Genomic DNA, 22,418 nt, shown 5'->3' on the forward strand with positions numbered 1-22,418 from the left:
GATACTGGGATTATTCCACTGGGGAATCAGCTGCAGAATCTCATCAATGCCAGCAATTAAGCACTGAAACATATTGCCACTCTAATGTCAAAAAAAAAAAGAGAGAATTCTCTCAGTGTGGAGAATAAGATTTCTACCAAGTTTTGTATTCATAAAAAAGTGAAGGCTTGATTAATTTTTCATTTAATTTTTATATCAAAATACACTTAGAATAAATTTCAGAAGCATATTTGGTCTAGTTATTTTTGGTCTGCACCTTGATAACTTATGCTGACATACAATGGCCACTCTGTTTTCTTTGCTCTAAAAGTTCCTTTGTGCCTTATTCCTTGAACATGGGCCTCATGTCCTACCTTTAATTAGATGAAAAAAGTGTTAATTTCACAAACGGTTTAATGACAGCTCCTCAGACATTAATAGCTTAGACTACTTGAAAAGACTTTGATTAGCAGTGTAGGTATGGACCGAGGTATTAGCGGAAACTCTTGTTGAGAGAATGAGAATGATGAATGAGATAAGGGTGGGGGGGAGGAACTTTTCTCAGAGATGCCTTACTAAACAAGGGAGAGAATGACTCCAAATTATGATTTTTAACAACAGGAGTGTTTATGATATCAATAACATTGGAACAAGGCAAAGGGTTTGAATTCAAATGTATACCTGGATTACTTTACTATGTTACTCATGAACTGATTTAGAATCTCTAAATTTTTTTTTGGAGTTCCATCTACTAGTGGCTTATTAGAGTCAGTTTGATTACATTTGTGACTTAATCACAAGTTGGAAATATTTAATCACCCTATTTTTGGAAACTGCTTTAAATTTTTTGATACACAGTGGGCTGATAGTTCACAATAGTCATACATGAAAATCAATCTGATGCTTTATCAGTTACACCTTATGTATTTTTCAAAACTTGGAGATAAATGGAAGTCACATTATGCATTTTATAGTTTTAATACAACGAAAATTTTCCATACTTAGGAAAGATACCAGAAAATTAACATTTGCAAGGCAATTTATACTTTCCAAAGAGCTTTTCACATTAATTATCTCAGAAAACTGAATAATGATGTGATTATTAAAGGTTAATTAAGCAAATACTTGTGAAGTAATTGGGAGGTAATCTGTTTCTAATTTAACAGGTCAATCAGGGGGTATTTAGGAAATATTTTTGCTGGTTAACAACTATAACAAAAACAAAAAGGTATTAAATTTTTCCCTCGTGGAAAACAATACACGTAGGTTTACTCCTTGAAGCGTCAATTGTTTCTCAGAACTCGAATGAGGGTTCCTAATTCTACCCTTTCGATGGTTTAAGAGATTTTATGAGGATTCTGAACTCTGGTGGGCTGGAACCACCGGCCTTTCGGTTAGCAGCCCAGCGCTTTAACCACAGTGCCAATGTTAATCCAAGCTTTATGTTGTTTATCTTGGCACTTCGGAATAAAGTAAGTACCAACGAGAAGACAGAAGGATGTGGAAGTCCAAGAAACAGCCATTTTCTGTGGGAAGCAACACACTTTGATTATTGACTATACAGATCAGTGAATAAAAATTCAACTTATTCTGATAACCAAACATAACTCCCCAAGCGCATAACCGTCGGCGCAGCTTGTAAAATTATCAGCATTTCCTTCAGCAGTGGAAGTACAAACTGCTTTCCCTAACTTTGGGTAGCTAGACTGGGGTGTGCCTCACAATTGCAACGTGGTTTAAAATCATATTCCTCTTGCTCCTAGTTTACCGGTGAAACATGATTCCAGGTATGAAAATGCCAAAAGCCCGCACAGGTACAGGTAAAAGGTTTCAGTCACTGCCAGAGGACTAGCCCCGGGGAGTCACGGGGCTCGGCCTGGGCCCCCCGCACGAGCTGCAGCAGCGGACGCCGGGCACCTCTGTCTGCCCCCTCGTTCCCTGGACCCGGGCCCACCGGCGCGAGTGGGGGCGCGGGCGCTGCCGTCCGGGCGGGTCCCGGCACTGCCCAGGGGAAGCGCGCGGCGAGGGCGGCCGGGCCAGGAAGCGGGAGGTCAGCGGCGGCGCGGCCGGCCCCCTCTCACGGGAGCCGCGCCAGGTCCCAGCCAGAGCCGGGCGGGATCGCTATTGTTTTTGGCGAGGACATAAATCCCCGCGCCGACCCTCTGCGCACCCAGGTTTCCTCCCGGAGGCCATTGGGCTTCCTCTGAGGCCCTATATAGAGGTCCCGGGCCCAGGCTGAGCAGAGGTGCGCACCCGCTCTGGCCTCTCTGCAAGCCTGGGCTCGGAGCTCTTCTCGCCCTCAGGTCCCTGCAGCCCGAGGCGTCTGGGGAGGTGAGAAGGGGGAATTTCTCCCCGGGGCGAGTAGAAGGCGGGGACGCTCGGGGCGAGGGGCTGCGGCGAGAAGGCGGCGGGAGGAGGAGGAGGAGGAGGAGAAGGAGGACTCGCTTCTCCGGGGTTTCCCTGACGCCAGCAGCAGCGCCCGGCGCGCGCGCCCCGCGCCGGCCCGCGGCTCCGGGGAGGGGGAAGGGGAACGGGCCCGCAGCCTGCCCTCGCGCCAGCCGCCGCGGCCCGCGAGGCGGCAGCCGGGATTGGAGCGGGGGCGGGCGGCGCGCGGAGCCAGGGCGTGCGGGCCAGGGAGGCGCGCGCCTGCGCGTGCGCGGGTGTGCGCGCCCGGCCCCCGCCCCTCAGCCCCGCCGCCCGCGGTCTCCGCCCCCCTCGCGCTGGTGTGTGTAGCCGGAGTCGGCGGCGGGTGGCGGCGCCTGGGACCTGGAGACCGACCCCCCACCCCCGGCGGGAATGTACTGACTCCCCTTCTCTGCTCTCCTCCCCTTCCCGCCCCCCTGCAGGAGGGAGGCGCCCCCAAGTCTCCCCTCCCGCGAGAGGGGCCGCGCGGGCCGGGCCGGGCCGGGCTGGAGCAGCGGCGGCGGCGGCCGCGGGAGCCGAGCCTGCAGCGAGGGACCGGCTGAGGCGCGCGGGAGGGAAGGAGGCGAGGGCTCCGCGGCGCTGTCGCCGCCGCCGCCGCCGCTGCTCGCTCGCTCGCTCGCTCGCGGGGAAGAGATGGCGGCGGCGCGGGGAGCCCGGCGACTCCTCAGCACTTCCTCCCTCTGGCTCTGCTGCCTGCTGCTGCTCGGACGCCGGGAGCCGGGCGCCGCGGCCGCCAGGAGCGGCTCCCCGCCGCAGTCCCCAGGTGAGCGGCGGCCCGCGGGGGGCGCCGGCCGGGGGGCGCGGGGTGGGGGCAGGGGTGCGGCACCGGTGGCGGCTGCGGTGTTTTTGTTTAGGATCCAGGAGGACGTGCAGGAACTTCTCTGCTTCGGCTCCGGTTGCCGAAGAGAAAGGGGGTCGCGGATGGTGGAGGGTGAAGCAGGCGGGAGGGGGCGCCGCCGTGGGGAGGGGCGGCCGCCGGGGGGCACGTCAGGGGCTCCGGGGTCGAGTTCTGCGCTTTGTACCCGGAGGCAGGTTCACCCCGCGCCTCCCTCCCCTCCACTCCCCTCCCCCAGGCTCATCCCACTTGTAAGAGTGGGACATTCTTGTGCTCACACGAGCACCAGTAGAGGCCACTACACACCTCATTAAATAAACAATCGTACGGCCAATTCATTAATTTTCAGGAGAGGACGGGGGAAGGGGGCTGAACTCCGCATATTCTGGCCGGGGATTCCCTAGCAGAAGTCCCCGGGAAGCGCTGGCAGATCTCGAGGGACTCCTCGTGCGGGCATTGGAGCCCCGAGTGTGCGGAAGCGAGTGTGTGTCAGAGGGACACAATTGCCCCCTCGCAACCAGTAGTGTTGACTTAACGATGAGGACACCTTGGAGAATGGTTCCAAGTGATTCTCTGTTAGTGTTCCCGTTATGAAATGCCTCTTCTTTCCTGGGGATTACAACTACATGTAAAGCCTATTAACCCCTCTTAGCCAAGGGAATTGTCTAAGCATCAGATTTTAAGGACTTGCAGGTTGGTTTCAGGTGGCAGTATAGTAAATATATTTAGCTTCAAAGGCCTTTTTAGTTTGTTAATTTTCGGTATCATAGATTATTGAAATCACAGGCTTGCTGGTAAAGATCTTACTGTGTTGAGGAGCGAAACACGTTGGCAGTTGAAGGGCAAATTAACGTGTAATCTGTTATAGTTGTTTGACCAAGGTGTGGCATATCATAAAATTTGACAAACTTTTCACTTACTTACCTGAGATCTGAAGTTTTTACATTTGAAAGTCATCTGATCAGACACAGTGGCAGCTTCTAATCACTAAATAATTACTTATTTTGTCCAGACTTACATGAAATAATATTTAAAATCACGCTGCAGTGTGACTTGGCTGATAAACTTTGATTTTCTTGCAGAGTATGGCTTTTGCCAATGTTAGAGGAAAGCTTTAAACCTAATATATCAATGGGGTTTATCCAAACAGATATATAAACAACAATGTTTAGTGTCAAATTTGCGTCACTTACGTCCTGATTTGCACTTGCCTGTACATGGTTTGGAATACAGATTTCACTCCTTAAATGTAGGTATCTCATCTAATCCTTTCTTTTCATGGGGATGGGCAAGAGAAATATAATTACCTTGGAAAATAAATTCCCTCTTACTCTGTTTTATTTTGTGTGTAAAATTGGTAGTTCATCATACTATGTGTTTTAGGTAGTAGGTGGCATTTCTGTTTGAAATTTCGTCAGTGATTTTGTGACTAAATAAAGTGCTAGTTATTTTATTACTTAGGCTAATAGAAATAATGTAAGTAGTCTCTTGGGAATTGGTGTTAATATCTATTTCAACATTCACTCAGTTTTTTTTTTTTTTTTTTTCCCCTGCACTGTTAAAGTGCAGGCTTAAATGAGCTGTCTGCTTTCATGGAGCCTACAGTCTGATGTGAGGGTAGGAAAGATAGTCCATTGAGTTACTAATTATATCATTAATTGTGATACAAAGGAGGAGAATAGGTTTACAGAAAGTGTATACTGCAGGGACCTAACCTTGTCTGGGTGTCAGGGTGTCTCAGAGGAAGTAATGCTTAAACTGAGCTCTAAGTGGCGAGTAGGAGTGGAGGTAGGAGGCTCACAACCAATTGGTAGTATAGTTGGGTCTAGAACACAGATCTGATTTTCCAGTCCTGAGTGCTTTCTACAGTCTATCCTGCCTCACTACGAAAGTGAAAGGAATAAGGAGGGGTTGGTCAGTTCTGTTGTAAACTGCGGCGGGATCAAGGGAATTAACTGTGGGAGCAGCTGGAACAAATGGTCAATCAGGTATCTTTTGTCATTATTTTTTATTTTTGTAGAGTGGTAGACTGAGCAGTCTTTTTGTATGGGATTACAGTGAGTAGGTAGTAAGGGAATGGAGATGTTTGGTTATAAAAGGTGGAGAAAAATAGGCATGTGGGACAGCAGAGTACATGGGGATTATATTTTTTTTTCCCTCAATATAGACGTATAGACCTGGGGAGATGGAGGAAAAAGGAAAGAGTGAAGAGCTGGTGATAAAAAATGGTCAGCATTGATAGAGGGTTAGAAATGAGTAGGGTCATATTCTGCTTTGAGGAAGGAAAAAAAGTAGATGACTGAAAAGATAAGTACAGACCCAGGGGCAGATGATCTGATGGGGCAGCCTGTGCAGTGCAAGTCTTCTCTATTCAGAGTGAGGCGGTTTAAGAAAGAATGGTAATGGGTTGGAATTGGGGTACAGGAGTAGAGCAAGGAAAACACTGCTGAGAGCTCAGCTGAAATCAGTATGAAATTGAAGTAGACCACACCAGCTATTTCCACATGTTCTCCCAGGGCTTCAAACTGGTTTGTTCCAGTTCGAACCCCTGCTGAAAATTGTATTTCCACCCCAAATATACTGAATCAGAGTCTATAGTTTAACAAGATCCTTAGGTAATTCTTATGTATACCTTTGAGAACCTCTACTTTACTAGTGGTTCTCAGAATTGATCCCTAACCTGCAGCATTAGCATCCCTGGGAACTTGTCAGAAATGCAAATGGAATGAATTGGTTTGAAGCCCTGTTTTCTCCAGCAACTTTTTATACCCCAAGGGCAGTTTTAATCCAGTATTGGTTGCTTATGAGTTACATGAGATATATAGAAATTGTTTTTCCCCCCCAATTTTTATTAGAATAATTAAACATCCCATTTCATTGGTCATATTGGAAGAGAGTATTTGACCAAATGTCATACGGTTTTGAGGCTAGCCTCACCTTAGACTTCAGAGGTGCTACAGAAGTCACTTAGCTACACTTCTCATTTAGGGTAAAGAGTCCTTTGCTCAACATTCTTCGTAGATGACTCTGTAGCTTCTGCCTGAATCTTTTACTTGATAGTAAGATTCGTTACCTCGCAAGGCACTCTGTTCCAGTTTTGAATGACTTCTGTTAGAAAACGTTGCTTTATGTGGTACATTTATTTAACTGTAATATTCACCCCCTCCTTGAAATTTTTCTCTTGTCTTGCCTTTTTTGACCTCTCCTTATCTCCTGATTCATCTCTTACTTCTCTGATTCTTCATTTGTTTTTCAGGTTTTTTTTCCATCCAATCATTACATATTGGTATCCAAAGTTTATCTCATTCGGTCAGTATACTCTCTACTTGTTTTCAGTTGCTACCTGTAAGCTAAATGACTCTCCTACTCCAAACCCTTATTCACATGTCACTGAGTAGCTTCACTGGTTAGGCAACTGACATGACACACATCCAGAGGTAACTCATCTTTGCTCTTCTTTTCCCCTATTTTCCTGTCCTCTTTTCCCAAACAATGCTGGCCTGGGCCTCTCACATTGTTCAAATGAATGGTTGGACTTCCCTGCTTGTGTACCTGCATTGGGCATCACTGTCCGCTCACTCACCCAAGTTGAGGTCTAGAAGTCATCCTGGACCCTCACCTTTCTCTTATTCCCATAGGCAATAGTTCTGTTTGATTTTTATTTCCTAGATATTTCTTGAATCTGCATCTTTTGGTCTTTGTCCCCACCTGACCTAACAATAGTAGCTGGAAAGCTAATCTCTTTTTCTCCACTGTTGCCTTCCAGAAGTCTGTTCTCTTGCCAGAATGAGCTTTCTTAAATATTTTTCTGATTGTGCCACCTTCCTACTTAACATCTCTTACTAGTTTTCCATTGTGTGTTAGAGTCTAAATTTCTTGGCATGGAGCTCGTGAGGCCTGTTGTGCTCTTTACCACCCTCTCCCCTCACTCGAAGCCTCAAGTCTTGGCACTCTTAGTATGTACCTTATGTTCCCGCGCTCCAGATCGGCTGCAGTGATGCGTGACTCCACGCTTTGGCGCATGCTGTCCTTTCCCCCTGTTAATGCCATTTCCCACCTTCTCTGCTTCTGAAACTTATTTATTCAGTGAATTTTTCTTTACTAGCCTCCCCACTGGAAGAGTTATAGCTGTCATTCTCTGTGTTCCCATAGCTTTGTGACCACTTTCATCTTATGTCACTTATTTTTCTTGGTGCCTCTTCTAGTCTGAACCTCTTGAGGCTTGGGACTTTGTCTTACTCACCTTGATATCCCTAGTGTAGCGCAAGCATCTTGCACAGAGGAGGTCAGCAATAAATGTTTGTTAAATGAATGTTAAATTGCCTTTATTTTTAACCCTCAGGACTGTTCAGCACAAATCTGATTCCTTTCTACGATAGACCTTCATGTGTTCGATGACAGATTTCCTCTGTGTGTCCCTCCCTCTCCGGAGCCTCTCCTCCTTTCTAAGTTAATTATCCGTAGTTTCTTTAGCTGCTTTTCACATTACTTAGTTTTCTGATCTTTTGTGAGTTTCATTATCCTTCTCTGGATATGCTGCAGTTTTAGTGTTTTTTAGTTCTGTCATCTTTGGATAGATCATTGATCTTACTGAATCATCTGTAAGAAGAAGCTGATTGCCCCCTCTGCCTTCCTGTTAGGATGAGGTGCAAGAGACCATAGGTTTCCAAGGTGATTCCATAGATTTACATACATAAGAAATATGCTTTTAGTAAAGTGTGTGAAAATTAATACGTGATATGGGATGGTGGGGAAAAAAAAAAAAAAGACTTGTGGAAACAAAGGATTTGGGTTTTGACTCATGTTTCTGTAGCTTCCCAGATATCTCTGAATTGGGGCTATAGGAAGGCCAGAAAAATACCTTGCCTATCTGTCAGAAGAATGAAATGTAAAATTGCTTGTAAATTGTAAAGTGCTGTGTCTGTGTAGAATGGTTTTAATGTTTTTTAGGAACTTTAAAAATATATTATAATTCTATTAAATTTTTTGAAAGTATAGTTTTTTTAATGTTTGGCTTAATCGATCGTTGTTGGTTTCTGCCTTATGGGTTTTCTCTATGCTATTGGGGCAGCACTGATAAATCTCAGTATATGGATGCTTCGACGGCACTGGGATTTTTTTTTTTTTCATTATCTATTTAATAGCCTTTCTCCCAACCTTTATTAATGAATTCCATGTGGCCGGCAGGTATTTACCATGTGGAAACCGTGTTGGCTTTAGGTAAAATTGTATCAATAATGGGAAAATTAAAAAAACAAAAAACAAATGCATTGCCCATCGAGTTCTTTCCGACTCATAGCGACCCTATAGGACTGAGTAGTACTGCCCCATAGGGTCTCCAGGGAACGGCTGGTAGATTCCAACTGCTGACCTTCTTGGTTAGCAGCTGAGTTCTTAAATCATTGTGAAACCAAGGCTCCAATGGGAGAGTAGTCAGGAGAAATGCAATGTAAAATCATGTTGACCAGAAAGCTAAATGAGGTGAGTGACCAGAATATGTATTCAACTTTAAGTCTTTTGTTTAAGATTTTAAAAAAGTTCATTTGTCATGAAACACAAGCCAGTAAAAGATGTTTTTAAAATGTAGCCCAAATTTTGGATTCATTTAGAGTGAAAAAAGTTTTTTTGATTAAAAAATTTGGGACATAGAGATGAGAAAAAAAGATTCATACCCACTGTTAACAATTTGGAAACCCTGGTGGTGTAGTGGTTAAGTGCTACGGCTGCTAACCAAAAGGTCAGCAGTTCGAATCCACCAGGTGTTCCTTGGAAACTGTATGCGGCAGTTCTACGCTGTCCTACAGGGTCGCTATGAGTCGGAATTGACTCGACGGCACTGGGTTTGGTTTGGTTAACAATTTTGGATTGTTTCTTTCTAGTCACTGTCTATATGGTGCATTCATTTTTTTTTTAATTGTAGTGAAAATATAGACAACATACACCAATCCAACATTTTCTACGTGCGTAATTCAGCGACATTGTTTACGTTCTCCAAGTTGTCAACCATTCTTGCTATCCTTTTCCAAATTATTCCACCACCATGAACATAAACTCAATGCCTCCTAAGCAGAAACTCCCCCTTCCAACCTCCCTCTCACCCCTGGTAACCATTAACGCTTTTTGGTTTCTATGTATTTGCTTATTTCATGTGAGATCATACAGTATTTGTCCTTTTGTGACTAACTTATTTTGCTCAGCATGATGTTTTCAAGGTTCATCCACGTTACGGCATGTATCAAGACTTCATTTCTCTTTATGGCTGAGTAATATTCCATTGTATGTATATACCACATTTTGTTTATCCATTCATCTGCTAATGGACGTCTTGGTTGTTTCCCCCTTTTGGCTGTTGTCAATAGTGTAGCAGCGAGTATCGGCGTGCATGTGTCTGTTCACATTGCTGCTTTCAAGTCTCTTGGGTGTATAACATGGCACGTCCTTTTCACTTAGTAATCATGGTGTATATACGACTTTATATGTACATGTTTTCCCTTAACATTTTGCCGTTTTTCTTTTTTGCCACATTATATTTAGATTATCATTTTATTTTTAAAATTTGTTTTCAAAATATTGTAATACATGTTTGTTTGAAGTCAAACAATTAGAAGTATATAGAATCAAAAGTTTTATCCCTTCTACCTACAAATTCCAGATTTCTGCTGTAAAAACAGCTTAGGGGCTGTGCCTGACCTTCTCCAACTCCCCAAAGGGAAAAGAGAACCAAGATAACAGTGCAAGGCCCACTCCCATGAGGTGGAGGCCCGACGGGCCTCCTCTCTCTGCCATCTTTACTAATTCTGATGCTAACCATTCCTCGCATGGCAGTCTGTACTTCTTGGCAGGGCTCGATAATTCATTGCAGTGGCCAGACAGAATTCAGAGACCATACTCATGATTATGGGGTTTATTAGGGAATTAACAGTTACAATTCGGGCTCAGGAACACTCAGCATGCAGTTCTTCCATCAGGACAGCCTCTTCCCAACCGTGGTGGCAGGCATGTCTGTCCCTGGCCCTAGGCCTCTTAAAGGCAATCAGCTTCGTCTCTCTGTGGGCTGGGAAGCCCACCACGCCATCTCCTGCTGCTGGGTCTCAGGTGCTGGGTCTCTCCTGCCACCACTTCTCACTGGCTTTGGGATTACAGCTTGCTCTCTTTGTCTCTCTCTCCCTGCCGTTCTCAGTCTCCTGTTTCCAGGAGCTTCTTAGCACGGAGATCGCGGGTCCAAAGGACGCCCTCTCTGCCCCTGGCTGTTATTCCTTGGTGGTGGTAGGATCCTCCTTTCTGCTCTGGAATTGGCTGTCGTTCAAGGCAAAACTGACCAGTCTCCTTGGTGGGGCACAATTACCCTATCACAGAGTCTTGCCCAGTCACCTGAGTGGGAATTACAAAATCATGGCTAGAAGGGCCACACACAAAAGTAATTAATCCACCTCATAAATAGCCATTTCCCCTCTGTGTTTATATATGTGTATATGAGCAGAGTTTTACTTTTTACACGTAAGTAGGATCATACTGTATTGTTTTTCAACTTGATTTTTTTCACTTTATAGTACCTTGAAAGGAGCCCTGGTGGCACAGTGGTTAAGCATTCAGCTGTTAACCATAAGTTTGGTGGTTCAAACCCACTGGCCACTACATGGGAGAAAGATGTGGCAGTCTACTTCTGTAAAAATTACAGCCTTGGAAACCCGATGGGGCCACTCTGCTCTGCCCTGTAGGGTCACTATAAGTCAAAATTGACTCAATGGCAATAGGAAATGGGTTTAGTGCCTTGGAGATCTTTCTATGCCATATGTCTAGATTTTCCTATAATGATTATTTAAAATGCCTGTATAATATTCTAGTGCATGAATATAATATTAATAGTGGCCAGTAAAAATAGTTATATTTTGAACACTTGGCGTCCCTGGGTAGTGCAAGATTGTTAAGCACTTGGCTACTAACTGAAAGGTTGGTAGTTCAGACCCACCCAGAGGTGCCTCAGAAGTCAGACCTGGTGATCTTCTTCCAAAAGGTCACAGCGTGAACCCTGTGGAGCAGTTCTACTCTGCGCACATGGTGTGGCCATGTGTTGGAATCGACTCCACCGCAGCTACAACATTGAAGACTCACCGACCTTCAGGCACTGTGCCAAGCCCTTTTATACCTATTTAACCCTTTCTGCAGCCTTTTGAGAAAGATGGATATCTCCCCATTCTACAGATCAGGGAACAGTTCTCAAAGATTAAATGACTTGTCAAAGGTTTCACAGCTCTCATGTGAAAAAGTTGACATTCAAATCTAGGTCTTTCCAACTCCAAAGGTTATGCTCTTTATCACTTTGCACACTGCTGCTAATAATTTATTGTTTTTCTGTTATGGATGTTGAAATTGTTTTCAGTATTTTGCTGTAATAAAGAATGCTCTGATGAAAGTTTTCCTGCACGTGCTCCTAACCCCTCTATATTTTGTGTTGTATCCTAATGCTGGATTCCCATGCATGGGGTTATTGGTGAAAAGATAAAATTTTGTATGTTTATGTGTGGGTCAGCTTTCCATTTATTGTAGATGAGTAATAATACCATTAGGAGTAATACCACTGACTAGTACTTACACAACTTTTTCAAGTTATTTTCACCTTTAATTATAAAGTTTGAGCCATTATTTAAAAATGTAGGTCCCTTAACTTCTCCATTTCAGTTAACTAAAAAAAAAAAAAAAAAAAAAAGGAGCTAATTAATTGGTGATTTCAAAGGTCCCTTCTACCTCTAAGTTTATATCACTCTGAGGTATAAAACTGAGTTGGTGGATTTATCTCAGCTAAATGACCTCAGAATTACAGTTCTTGGTTTTAACACTGGTCATTTCTGTTCGTGGATGCAAGAATAAGCTTTTGTCACTCCCTAAGTTCTATTCTATAACACATGGGGTTGTCATGAGTTGAAGCTGACTTGGTGGCAGCTAACAACAACGACAACGACAACAAAAAAACTGAAGTTATTGTATATATTTTTATCTGGTATGAAGTGGGATATGATTGGAAAATCTTTTAAGTTGCTTGTAAATCCTTGTATGTGATTTTATTGTATATGTATAAAAATAGCTTTAGGGCTGACTGCAGGAAATACAGGTTCATTGCTGAACAGTGGGAGCCCTGGTGGCGCAGTGGTTAAGAGCTTGGCAGCCAACCAAAAGGTGGGCAGTCGGAATCTACCAGCCGCTCCTTAGAAACCCTCTGGGGCAGTTCTGCTCTGTCCTGTGGCATCGCTGTGAGTCAGCTCAACTTGATGGCAGCGGGTTTGGCAAGCAATTGTGAGATATTTTAAGTTACATTGTTACTAGAAACATTAGACGCCAGGGGGTTTGGTGGCGTGGTGGTTAAACTGCTTGGCAGCTAACCTAAAGGTCGGTGGTTTGAATCTATCAGCTGCTCTATGGAAGAAAGATGTGGCAGCCTGCTTCCCTAAAGATAACAGGCTTGGAAACTATGGGATGATCCTGCTCTGTTCTGTAGGGTCACTATGAGTTGGGATCCATTCCATGGCAACGAGTTTTACTCTTGGGCTCACAAGAAATGTAAAGTAGATAGACCAGGTTAAAGAGCTGGCTGAAATGAGCAGGTGTGCCCTTTTGATTCCCATATGTAAAGAAAAGGGAGAGAGGTGTGGTGTTTGGTGTCTGGGGTAACCAGTGGTGAAGTTATATAAGTTTTATTTTACTGAAATTAGTACTTCAGTTCCTCTTGATGAGGAGTCAGCAGTTGGGCAGTCTGACATTCAGATTGTATGTCTTTGCTTTTCCTCTTAAAAAACAAACAAAAAATAATAATTAGCAATACCCTTCTTTAAAATTGTGTTACAGCAAAAATTTTTAAATTTTCTAAGCAGTCTAATAGTTCTTCCATAGCCAAAGCTAAACATTAATTTTAACAAGTTGAAAACATATATTTGAAGGCCAGTTATGCACAAAGCTATATATACTGTGGAGATACTAAAATGAATTGGACTTGTTTTCTACCTTCAGGAAGCCTGTGGTCTAATAGCACAGACACGACATATCCATAGGTAATATATAAGTTGATTTGGAGGTAGAAAGTACCATTAATGCTGTAGATGGAAAAACATTCTGGAACCATTGTGTATACTGTCGATCAAGCAATAGTGTGCTGCTTTGTCTCAGAATTCGGTTCTACACCCTTAGAGCAGCGCTAACGTAGTTTCACCACACCGGTAGACTAGAGAGCGCAGAGGGAGTTATTTCACATTTCCTTTAAGTCAGCTGATTACTAGCATGTTTGAATGTGTAGAAATGCTAATAATGTGGAGCCATCTGGGAGTGCAAATACCTCATGTCTTCTGGAAATCTAGATATTGATCTTAAAACTGGTTTTCAGAGTTTATTACTGGTCTCTAATATCCAGAAAAAACTTACTGAGAAGCCCTGAGCAGAGTGAATTAAAAAAAAAAAATGATACTACACAGAAACTAACACAGAATATTTCTGGTTTTCTGCTGTGGGATAAGTGAGCACCAAAATATATCCCATTATAAATGAGGCCTAGTCAAGATGATAGTATTTGTATTTGTTGTTGTTAGGTGCTGTCAAGTCTGTCTTTGACTTGTAGTAACCCCATGTGACAGTAGAACTGCCCTGTAGTGTTTTCTAGGCTGTAATCTTTGCGGGAGCAAATTGCCAGGTCTTTCTCCTGCTGGGTGGGTTCAAACTGCCAGCCTTTTGGTTAGCAGCCGAGTGCTTAACCATTGCTCCACCTAGGCTTCTTGATGATAGTATCATAACCTATAAATTCATGGATAGAATAACCAAATGGAGATTTTATTCATCATTTTAAAAAGTTATAGCATAATTTTAAACGTAACAACTAAAATTTGAAGATTTTTTGGTTATTCTTGAAAGCGCTAGAAATTTGAGATGGGGTTATTATTTTAAAGTTACGTATTATCTGGCATCCAAGTGCAGAACTTCTTATGGTGATAACCCCTTCATAAATAGCCACCCCCCACAAAATAGAACTTAACCGTCATGCACCCTCACCTCCAGAATATAACTGAAGACGAGAGAATATGAGAAATAATTCTCAGAATGTATGCATTAAAGTCAGTGTCTCACGGAGTTCCGAAAGTCCTTGCTCCGAGCCTTTTTACCTCATATGAAGTTCGAATAAACTGCATGCTCTAATTTTGTGACCAGTAGCTGATCAGAAGCATGGAGAAGGATTTACTTGAGAAGGCCCCCTGACAGCAGCAATTTGCGACAGTTGCAAGTGAGACTTAAAATAAGTGTAAGAACTCAAAGATTTTCCCTGGAGCAAAAATAATTGTCTCAGCCAGATTGGGGAAAATTTCTTTCTCTCTCCATTGCTCCTAATGGATATTTCCTGCCCTGGCCCTTTCTTTTACCCCTGTACAAATACGTATGTGTGTATATGTGTGTGTGTATATGTATACTTCTATGTGTGTGTGTATATATGTATATATATACATACATGCATACATATGAGAGGGTTAGTGGTGGTTCAGCGGTAGGATTCTCACCTTCTATATGGGAGACCAGGATTTGATTTCTGGCCAGTGCATCTCGTCTGTAGCCACCACCTGTCTGTCAGTGGAGGCTTGCTTGTTGCTGGGATGCTGAACAGGTTTCAGTGGTGTGTCTAGACTAAGATGGACTAGGAAGGCAGTCCTTTCTGCTTCCGAAAATTAGTCATTGAAAACCATGTGGATCACAATGATCCGATCCCTTGTGCATAGGGTAGCCATGAATCGGGCCAATGCACCAGCAGCTAACGACGACAAAATACATACATATATATATGTATGTACGTGTGTATATGCACGCATAAATATACACACATATGCATACATATATACATGCATACACATATCTACGTATGTACATATATGCATGCATACATATCCATACACACACAGACACACACACATATATATGCAGTTTCTGTCGGGAGAAACATCTTCCCTTAGAAATCTCTGGAATCTCATCACACTTCACATTAGTATGGGTCCAGGTTGAGGTGGGAGGAAAGTAAATGTGAATGGGAAGGGAGGTGAGGTGGTAGGTAGGGTACCTTCTCTGCCGGCCTCTGCCCCTCTGGCCAAGGTGTCTATTAGCAGCATTCCCAACCCTGATGGCTAAAATGTTTATGTAAATTAAACAAATTATTTTTTTGCGTAAAGTTAATTGTTGCCTCGACTTAAAAAAAAAAAAGAATCGTAAAATTTCATACAGTACATAAAATAGTGAAATCATACTCCTCAACCCTCTCCCCAGAGCTAATCACTTTTAATAGCTGTTGACTTTCTGTTTAACACATATAATTAAATATTTAAGATATAATGAAGGTTGGGCTGTGCTGTGTATACAGCTTTTCAGCTTGTTTTAGGACATCTTTCCATGGGAGTAGGTCTAAATTTATCACAGTTGCCTTGATAACCATATGGCATTTTGTGTATGTATCATACTTCATTTAACCAATTCCCTTTTCTATTTTCTCAGTTTTTATGATTGCAAGCAAATAACACAGCGACATCCTTTTATAAATGTATTTGTGTACATGTGCAAGTATACTGTAGGATAAGTTCGTAGATGCAGAGTTGTGGGGTAAAAGTATGTAGATTAAATCTTTTGGTAGTTATTTCCAAAGTGACCTCCCAAAGGCGACTTACACTTCCCATCAACAGTCAATGCAGGAGTCCTTGTTTCATCACGCCCTTGGCAACACACTGGTTATTTTCAGACATTTTAGTCTTTGCCAACCTAAGAGAAGAAGAAAGTGTACCTCTCAATTTTCCTTTTTTTAAAGTTATTAATGGAGATGAGCATCTTTTCAGATTTCTGTTGATGGTTTATATTGTTTGAGAATTGCCTATTCATTACTTTTGCTCATGTTTCTAGATCCATTCTTTAATCAGTGGTTCATTTATAATTATAAATTAAGCTGCACATAATTAAGAATAGGAACAATTTAGAACTTTCTCACTATCAAAACTCCCATAGCTGCTTGCTGTTTTTTAACTTAATGATAATCCAACAGTGTGATCGAGTCAGTTTGCTTATCAGACCTCTGCTAACCACGGCTCATGTTCATTTGATACGGATTCATAAGCTTTCAAATGCTTCGGTTTTGAAGGGAAAAAGTTATATATATATTTTTTATTGATTTGAGTAAAGGATAGGAGTGGAAACAGATGCCTTTACCTCTTTTAAGACCGAATGAGTAATTTTGGTTTAGAGAGAGTAAGTTCAGTTAAACAAATATTCCCTGGTTCTGTGCCATCTTCATGATCATTGGTATGTGTGAGTTCATTGTTGTGGCTACATTAAACTAGAATCAGAGCTATGTAAGGTGATAAAGTTCATTTCACCTACAGATATTTTATTGAGGAGCTCCTATGTGAATAAACAGGGTAATGTTCAAGTAATGTTGGCTCTTTCCCCTTGTCCCCAAATACATGAGGTGGCACTGGGGTGAGTGCTGGAGAAGGAGCAGGGAAACTTATAAAAACAATTCGCAGTACTGTAGTTTACTTTGTTCCCTGTGTGACACAGATGGTTAAGTGCTTGGCTACTAACCAATAGGTTGATGGTTCGAACACACCCAGAGGCAGCTCGGAAGACAGGCCTGTCAGTCTCAATATAACAATAAGTTACCACCCTAGTGGGCCAAAGTAAGTAGTGAATAAATTAATATATGGCCATGTTTAAAACAGTAATAAACATAGCTCACCCACATAAAATATGGGAGACTAAATAGGCACACCAACCCAGGGACAAGGACAAGAAGCCAGGAAGGGACAGGAAAGCTGGACAAGTAGAAATGGGAAACCCAAGGTTGAGAAGGGGAGAGTGTTGATACATTGCGGGGTTGGCAACCAGTGTCACAAAACAATATATTAATTGTATAATGGGAAACTAATATGCTCTGTAAACCTTCATCTAAATCAGAATTAAAAAAAAGGATATGTCCATGTTTAGAACAGATCCTGGCTTATCTTATTCATTAAATGTAAACTGTTATTGTTTTATATATTCATGAAGAGGCTACCTAAAAATACATGAAAATTAGATAACTCTAATGTAATTTGGCTTATGTTTTTATCTGATGACTATATAATTAGACTGTTAAATGAATGAACTTATGCTGAGAAGGATAAAGATCTGTTTAGGGTTGTCACCTAAGTTTCTTAGAGGAGGTAGGACGTGAGCTGGTTCTGAAGGCAGTTTAGATGGGCAGTTTTTTTGGGGGGGGGATGAGGGTAAGGCCAAGAGCTATATGAGTAGAGGTAAAATACAGGCAGAAGCAGCAGAAATTTTCTTGATCAGTAGACCGTTTTTTGAAAGCTTCATTCTTATTGTAAAGTTTATCATTTGTTAGGTAATGAAGAGATGGTCATCACGTGATGAAGTCATAGCCAGATGAGCTTTTACAGATTGAGCCGTAAAAGACATCAGCATATAAGCTGGAGATAGAGCTTATTTCACTTTTTTCCCCAGTTAGTAGTAGTGGTATTTTTACTATTTTATTGTGTTTTAGGTGACAGTTTACATAGCAAATTAGGTTCCCATTTAACAATTTTTATACACCTCGTTCTTGGACATTGGTTACTTTTTTTTTTTTTTTTTTACAATGTGTCAACATTCTCATTATTTGCATTCTTTTTGTTCTATTAATCTAGCTTCCCTGCCCCTCCTTAGCTTCTCATCTTTGTTTTAGGGTCAGTCTTGGCTGTTCGGTCTCTTATAGCTGTTTACTTAAGGGAGCACTGTATTCATGGGTTGTACCGTTTATTTTCTAAGCAATCTATTGTTTGGATGAAAGGTGACCACCGGGAGTGGCTTTAGCTCTAAGTTCAAAGGGTATCTTAGGGCGATAGTCTCAGGAGCTCCTGTCGTCTCTATTGGTTCAGTAAATTTGGCCTTTTTTAGGAATTTGAGTTTTGGTCTATATTTTTCTTCCTTTCTGTCTGGGGCCTTCTACTCTGTTCCTGGTCAGAACGGTTGGCAGTGGTAGCTGGGCACCATCCAGTTCTGGTCTCAGACTAGATGAGGCCGTGGTTCATATGGGCTGTTAGCCCTGTGGACTAGTTTCTTCTTTGAGTCTTTGGTTTCCTTCATTCTCTTTTGTTCTGGATGAATAGAGACCAATAGTTGTATATTAGATGACCACTCGCAAGCTTTTAAGACCCAGTCGTTACTCATCAAACATTATCTTTATGACCTATGATATACCAGTTGACCGAGTTGTCCCGAGAGACTATGATCCCAAGCCTTCAAACCCAGTAATTCAGTCCTATGAGGTGTTTGGTTATGTCTAGAAATATCTGTAACTGTACTTCCTATTGGTTTATTATATGTGTGAATATATATGCAGTGTACATAAACATGTATGTACATATTCCACAGATGCACCTGCACGTGCATCCTCACATACTCGTATGTACCTTCCTATACACATATATGCATACATGTCTACCTATGTAACCACATACTTTTTTTTATTGTTATTGTTTCAAAATTGTATGTTACAGCATTTACCGAAATTGTCCCTTATCCTTGTGTACTTCTTAGCGTCTTCATTTACCTTGGACATGTTGTGCAAACTTCACCCATGTTGGGTATTGCCTTTCCCATCACCAAAAATAGCAAGTGTCTACTGTCTATAGTGTGATTTCCCCTTCCTTCCCCTCCTGTCCCTGGTAGCTATCAAAGAATGTTTCTTTCTGTGTGTATACCTATTCTTGACTTTTTATGAAAGTGAGACCATACAGTATTTGTCCTTTTATGATTGACTTTTTTACTCAGCATAATGTCCTCCAGATTCATCCATGTTGTAAGGTATTTTGCAGATTCTTCATTATTATAGTTGAGTAGTATTCCATTGTATGCATGTACCACAATTTGTTTATCCATTCGTCTGTTGATGGACACTTAGGTGGTTTCCATCTTTTTGCTATTGTGAATAATGCTGCAGTGAACTTAGGTGTGCATATTGTCGCTGCTCTTATATCTCTAGGATATATACCTAGGTGTAGGATTGCTGGATCATACGTATTTCCTAGCTTTTTGAGGAAGCGCCATACTGTTTTCCATAATGGTTGTACCATTTTACAATCCTACCAGCAATGTATGATTTCCAATCCCCCTACAACCTCGTCAGCATTCATTTTCTTTTTTTTTTTTTTAAACCATTGCCATTTTTGCAGGGGTGAGGTGTCATCTCATTGTAGTTTTGATTTGTATCTGTGTAATGGCTAATAAGTTGCAATCAACTTGACAGCAGTTTTGTTTTGTTTTTGACTTAATGGCTAATGATCATGAGCATCTTTTCATGTATTTGTTGGTCACCTGAATGCCCTCTTTCGTGAAGTGTTGGTTCATGTCTTCTGCCCATTTTTTTGATTGGATTGTCTTTTTATTGTTGAGCTGTTGAAGTTTCCTATGTATTTTAGAGATTAGACCCTTATCAGATACATCATTGCCAAAGATTTTTTCCTAGTCTGTAGGTTCTCTTTTTACTGTCTTCGTAAAGTCTTTTGATGAGCACAAGTATTTAATTTTTAGGAGACTTCAGTTATCTAATTTATCTTCTGTCATTAGTGCATTTTTAGTTTCTTTTGCTTGCCTATTTATGCGGAAAATTAGGTCCCCTAGTTTGACCCTGTGTCATCTTCCAAGAACTTCATAGTTTTAACTTTAACATTTAGATCTTTGATCTATTTTGAGTTAGTATTTGTGCATACGGTGAGGTATGGATCTTGGGTCACTTGTTTAAATTTTTAATGCCTGAAAATTATCCTTATTATCACATATTTGTTTTTTTTAAGACCTTATTTAGCCACTTAGATGTTGAGGGTGTCTGTTATGAAACATTAATTTCTCTGGAGTCTATTCAGAGCTGTTAAAATAAATTTCAGAATAGTATATATGTATTGGGAAGTTCTGAGAAGTTAATTTTTGCCACTTTCTGAAGAAAACTTGTATTTTTTAATTGTGTTAGCTTTGTGAAAGAGCGAACCTATTTTTTCCTTTTTCAGAGCAGCTGTAGTTAGGTAGATTTTGCAGTTTCAGAATCAGAGTCAGGTTGTCAGTCATTGGAGTCTGTGGGTAAGAAATATCATAGACAACATCATGGTGTTAGCTTGGAGCTTCGACACTTTTTAAAAATTTGCGTAATAACTCGATCTTGAAATAAATTCACACGTCACAGTCGTCTTTCAGAACTCACTGTTGCACGTAATATTAATGTCTACCAGGTACTAGGCTCCCCCTTCCAATCTTTTTTTTTTAATCTGTATTTTTATAACATTTGTGTGTGTGGGGGGGTTGATTTTAGAAATCTCACTGTATGACTAGGTGTGAGTTTATTTGCTGATTTTTCTTTTTAAACCTGGTAAAATGGAGTTGCATTTTGCTTAGGGATTAGATTTAAATTCAGCAAGCAGTGTGAAAATTGCATATTGTTGTCTCCTTTAACATGCCTTAGGAAAGCCCCACATTAGAGGCTGTTACTTCATCCTCAATAAGTTGGGCACAGATAGTTTTTCCTTTAGTGTTGGAACAAATTCTCTGTTTTGTTGACTGCCAGATGAAGAAGAAGGCTATATTGTACAAAAACATGTATTTTTAAACTCTAGAATTGCAGTGTGGTGAGATGTGCACTCTCAGGCATGCTGGAGCTGAGCTCAGCTGGGAACAACAAGTTCATATCTCATATAGTATGCTATACTGACTCCTAGCCATAGGGTCTCTATGGGTCGGAATCCACTTGACAGCAACAGTTTTTTTTTTTTTTTTAATGCTATCCTGAATGGCAGGTAGAATGGCTTGTTCTATTTAAATTATTTGATACTCTGTCTTTCTCTGGTATGTGAATGAATTCTTTTGACTTAAAACGTGTGTGATGTTACTCTTCAGTACTTAGTGGATCCTTTTGTTTTGAACACAGAAATCTCTTTCAGACTAGGAAAATTTTCTTCTTTTATTTCTCTGTTCTACTTTGTTATCTCTTTCTGGAATTCCAGTGATACGTGTTTGCCCTCTGGTCTTTGTCCTCCATGATTCTTTATTTCTCCTTTTTGTTCTGCTATTTTTTTGTTCTCTATATTTGGAAATTATATTATTAAATGCATACAGATTTGGAATTATCTTTTTGGTGAACTGACTTTTCAATAATTATCTATAGCAATGCTTTTTGCCTTAAAGTCTACTTTCTCTGATGTTGATATAACTGGACAAGCAGGCTTCTGGTTAGTGTTTAAGTGGTTTATCTTTTCCCATCTCTTAGCTTTCAGCCTTTTTGTCATCTTATATTTATGTTATATGTGCAGTATATGGTTAGGTTTTGTTTTTTCATTTTATCTGCCATTTTTTGTCTTTTAATTAGAGTATTTAGTCCATTTACATTTAATGTAATGGCTGATATATTTGGCTTTAGAGCTTTTATTTTAGTATTTACTTTCTATTTGTCCTGCCCATCCTATGCTCCCCTTTCTCTCCTTTCTTGCCTTCTTTTATTTTAGCTATTCAGTTTTTCCATTTCATTTCACTTGCCAGTTGTTTATCTTTTACTATTTATTTCATAGGTTTTAAATGCATCTTTGACTCACTACTTTTACTGTTTCCTGGATGTTGCAAGGCCTTCAGAACACCTTCACTCCATTTGTCATTCCCTTTCAATTTATATGTTGTTATATATTTTAGTTTTCTATATACTTAAGCTCCCCAAGACTGTGTTTTTTTTTTTTTAATCAGCATTCATTTAGATTTACCCGCATCATATTTACCGTCTTGCTTTTCATTTCTTTCTGTATCTCTGAGCTTCCATATGGGATCATTTTCCTTCTGTCTAGAGAATATCCTTTAGTATTTAGTTAGCTCCTACAGTCTGTATGAGACTGTATTTCACCTTCAATTTTGAATGATACTTTCCTTTTTTTGGGGGGGGGGATGGAGACAGTTTTTTTAGCCCTTTAACTGTATCATTCCATTTTCCACTGAGTTTTGTTTCTCGTGAAAAGTCATCTGTCCTGTTTTTCACTTATGTGGATAATGTATTTCTGCCTTCCTTTGATCACTATTAAGATTTGCTGTTTGTCTTGGTTTTCACAAGTTTGACTATAACGTGCCTAGTTGTGGTTTTCTTTGTATTTATCTTGTTTGTTAAGCT

At 41.2% G+C, this 22,418-nt stretch overlaps 1 protein-coding gene across 8 annotated transcripts in view; it reads left to right on the top strand.

Moving 5' to 3' along the window:
- The first annotated feature begins 1,991 nt into the window (after positions 1-1,991).
- NEO1 (neogenin 1) overlaps positions 1,992-22,418 on the top strand; it is a 219,602-nt gene continuing 199,175 nt past the window's right edge. For 6 of the 8 annotated variants that reach the window (XM_049852794.1, XM_049852789.1, XM_049852790.1 and 3 more), the window contains exon 1: positions 2,687-3,166. In XM_049852794.1, coding sequence (XP_049708751.1) covers positions 3,037-3,166 — 130 coding nt within the window. In that variant the 5' untranslated portion in view covers positions 2,687-3,036. Of the gene's footprint in view, positions 2,311-2,685; positions 3,167-22,418 lie in introns of those variants that run through there. The other 2 variants (XM_049852788.1, XM_049852791.1) reach the window with 2 other exon arrangements.

The sequence above is a fragment of the Elephas maximus genome, chromosome 13 (assembly GCF_024166365.1).
Source record: "Elephas maximus indicus isolate mEleMax1 chromosome 13, mEleMax1 primary haplotype, whole genome shotgun sequence".
In the NCBI taxonomy this organism is placed as follows: domain Eukaryota; kingdom Metazoa; phylum Chordata; class Mammalia; order Proboscidea; family Elephantidae; genus Elephas; species Elephas maximus.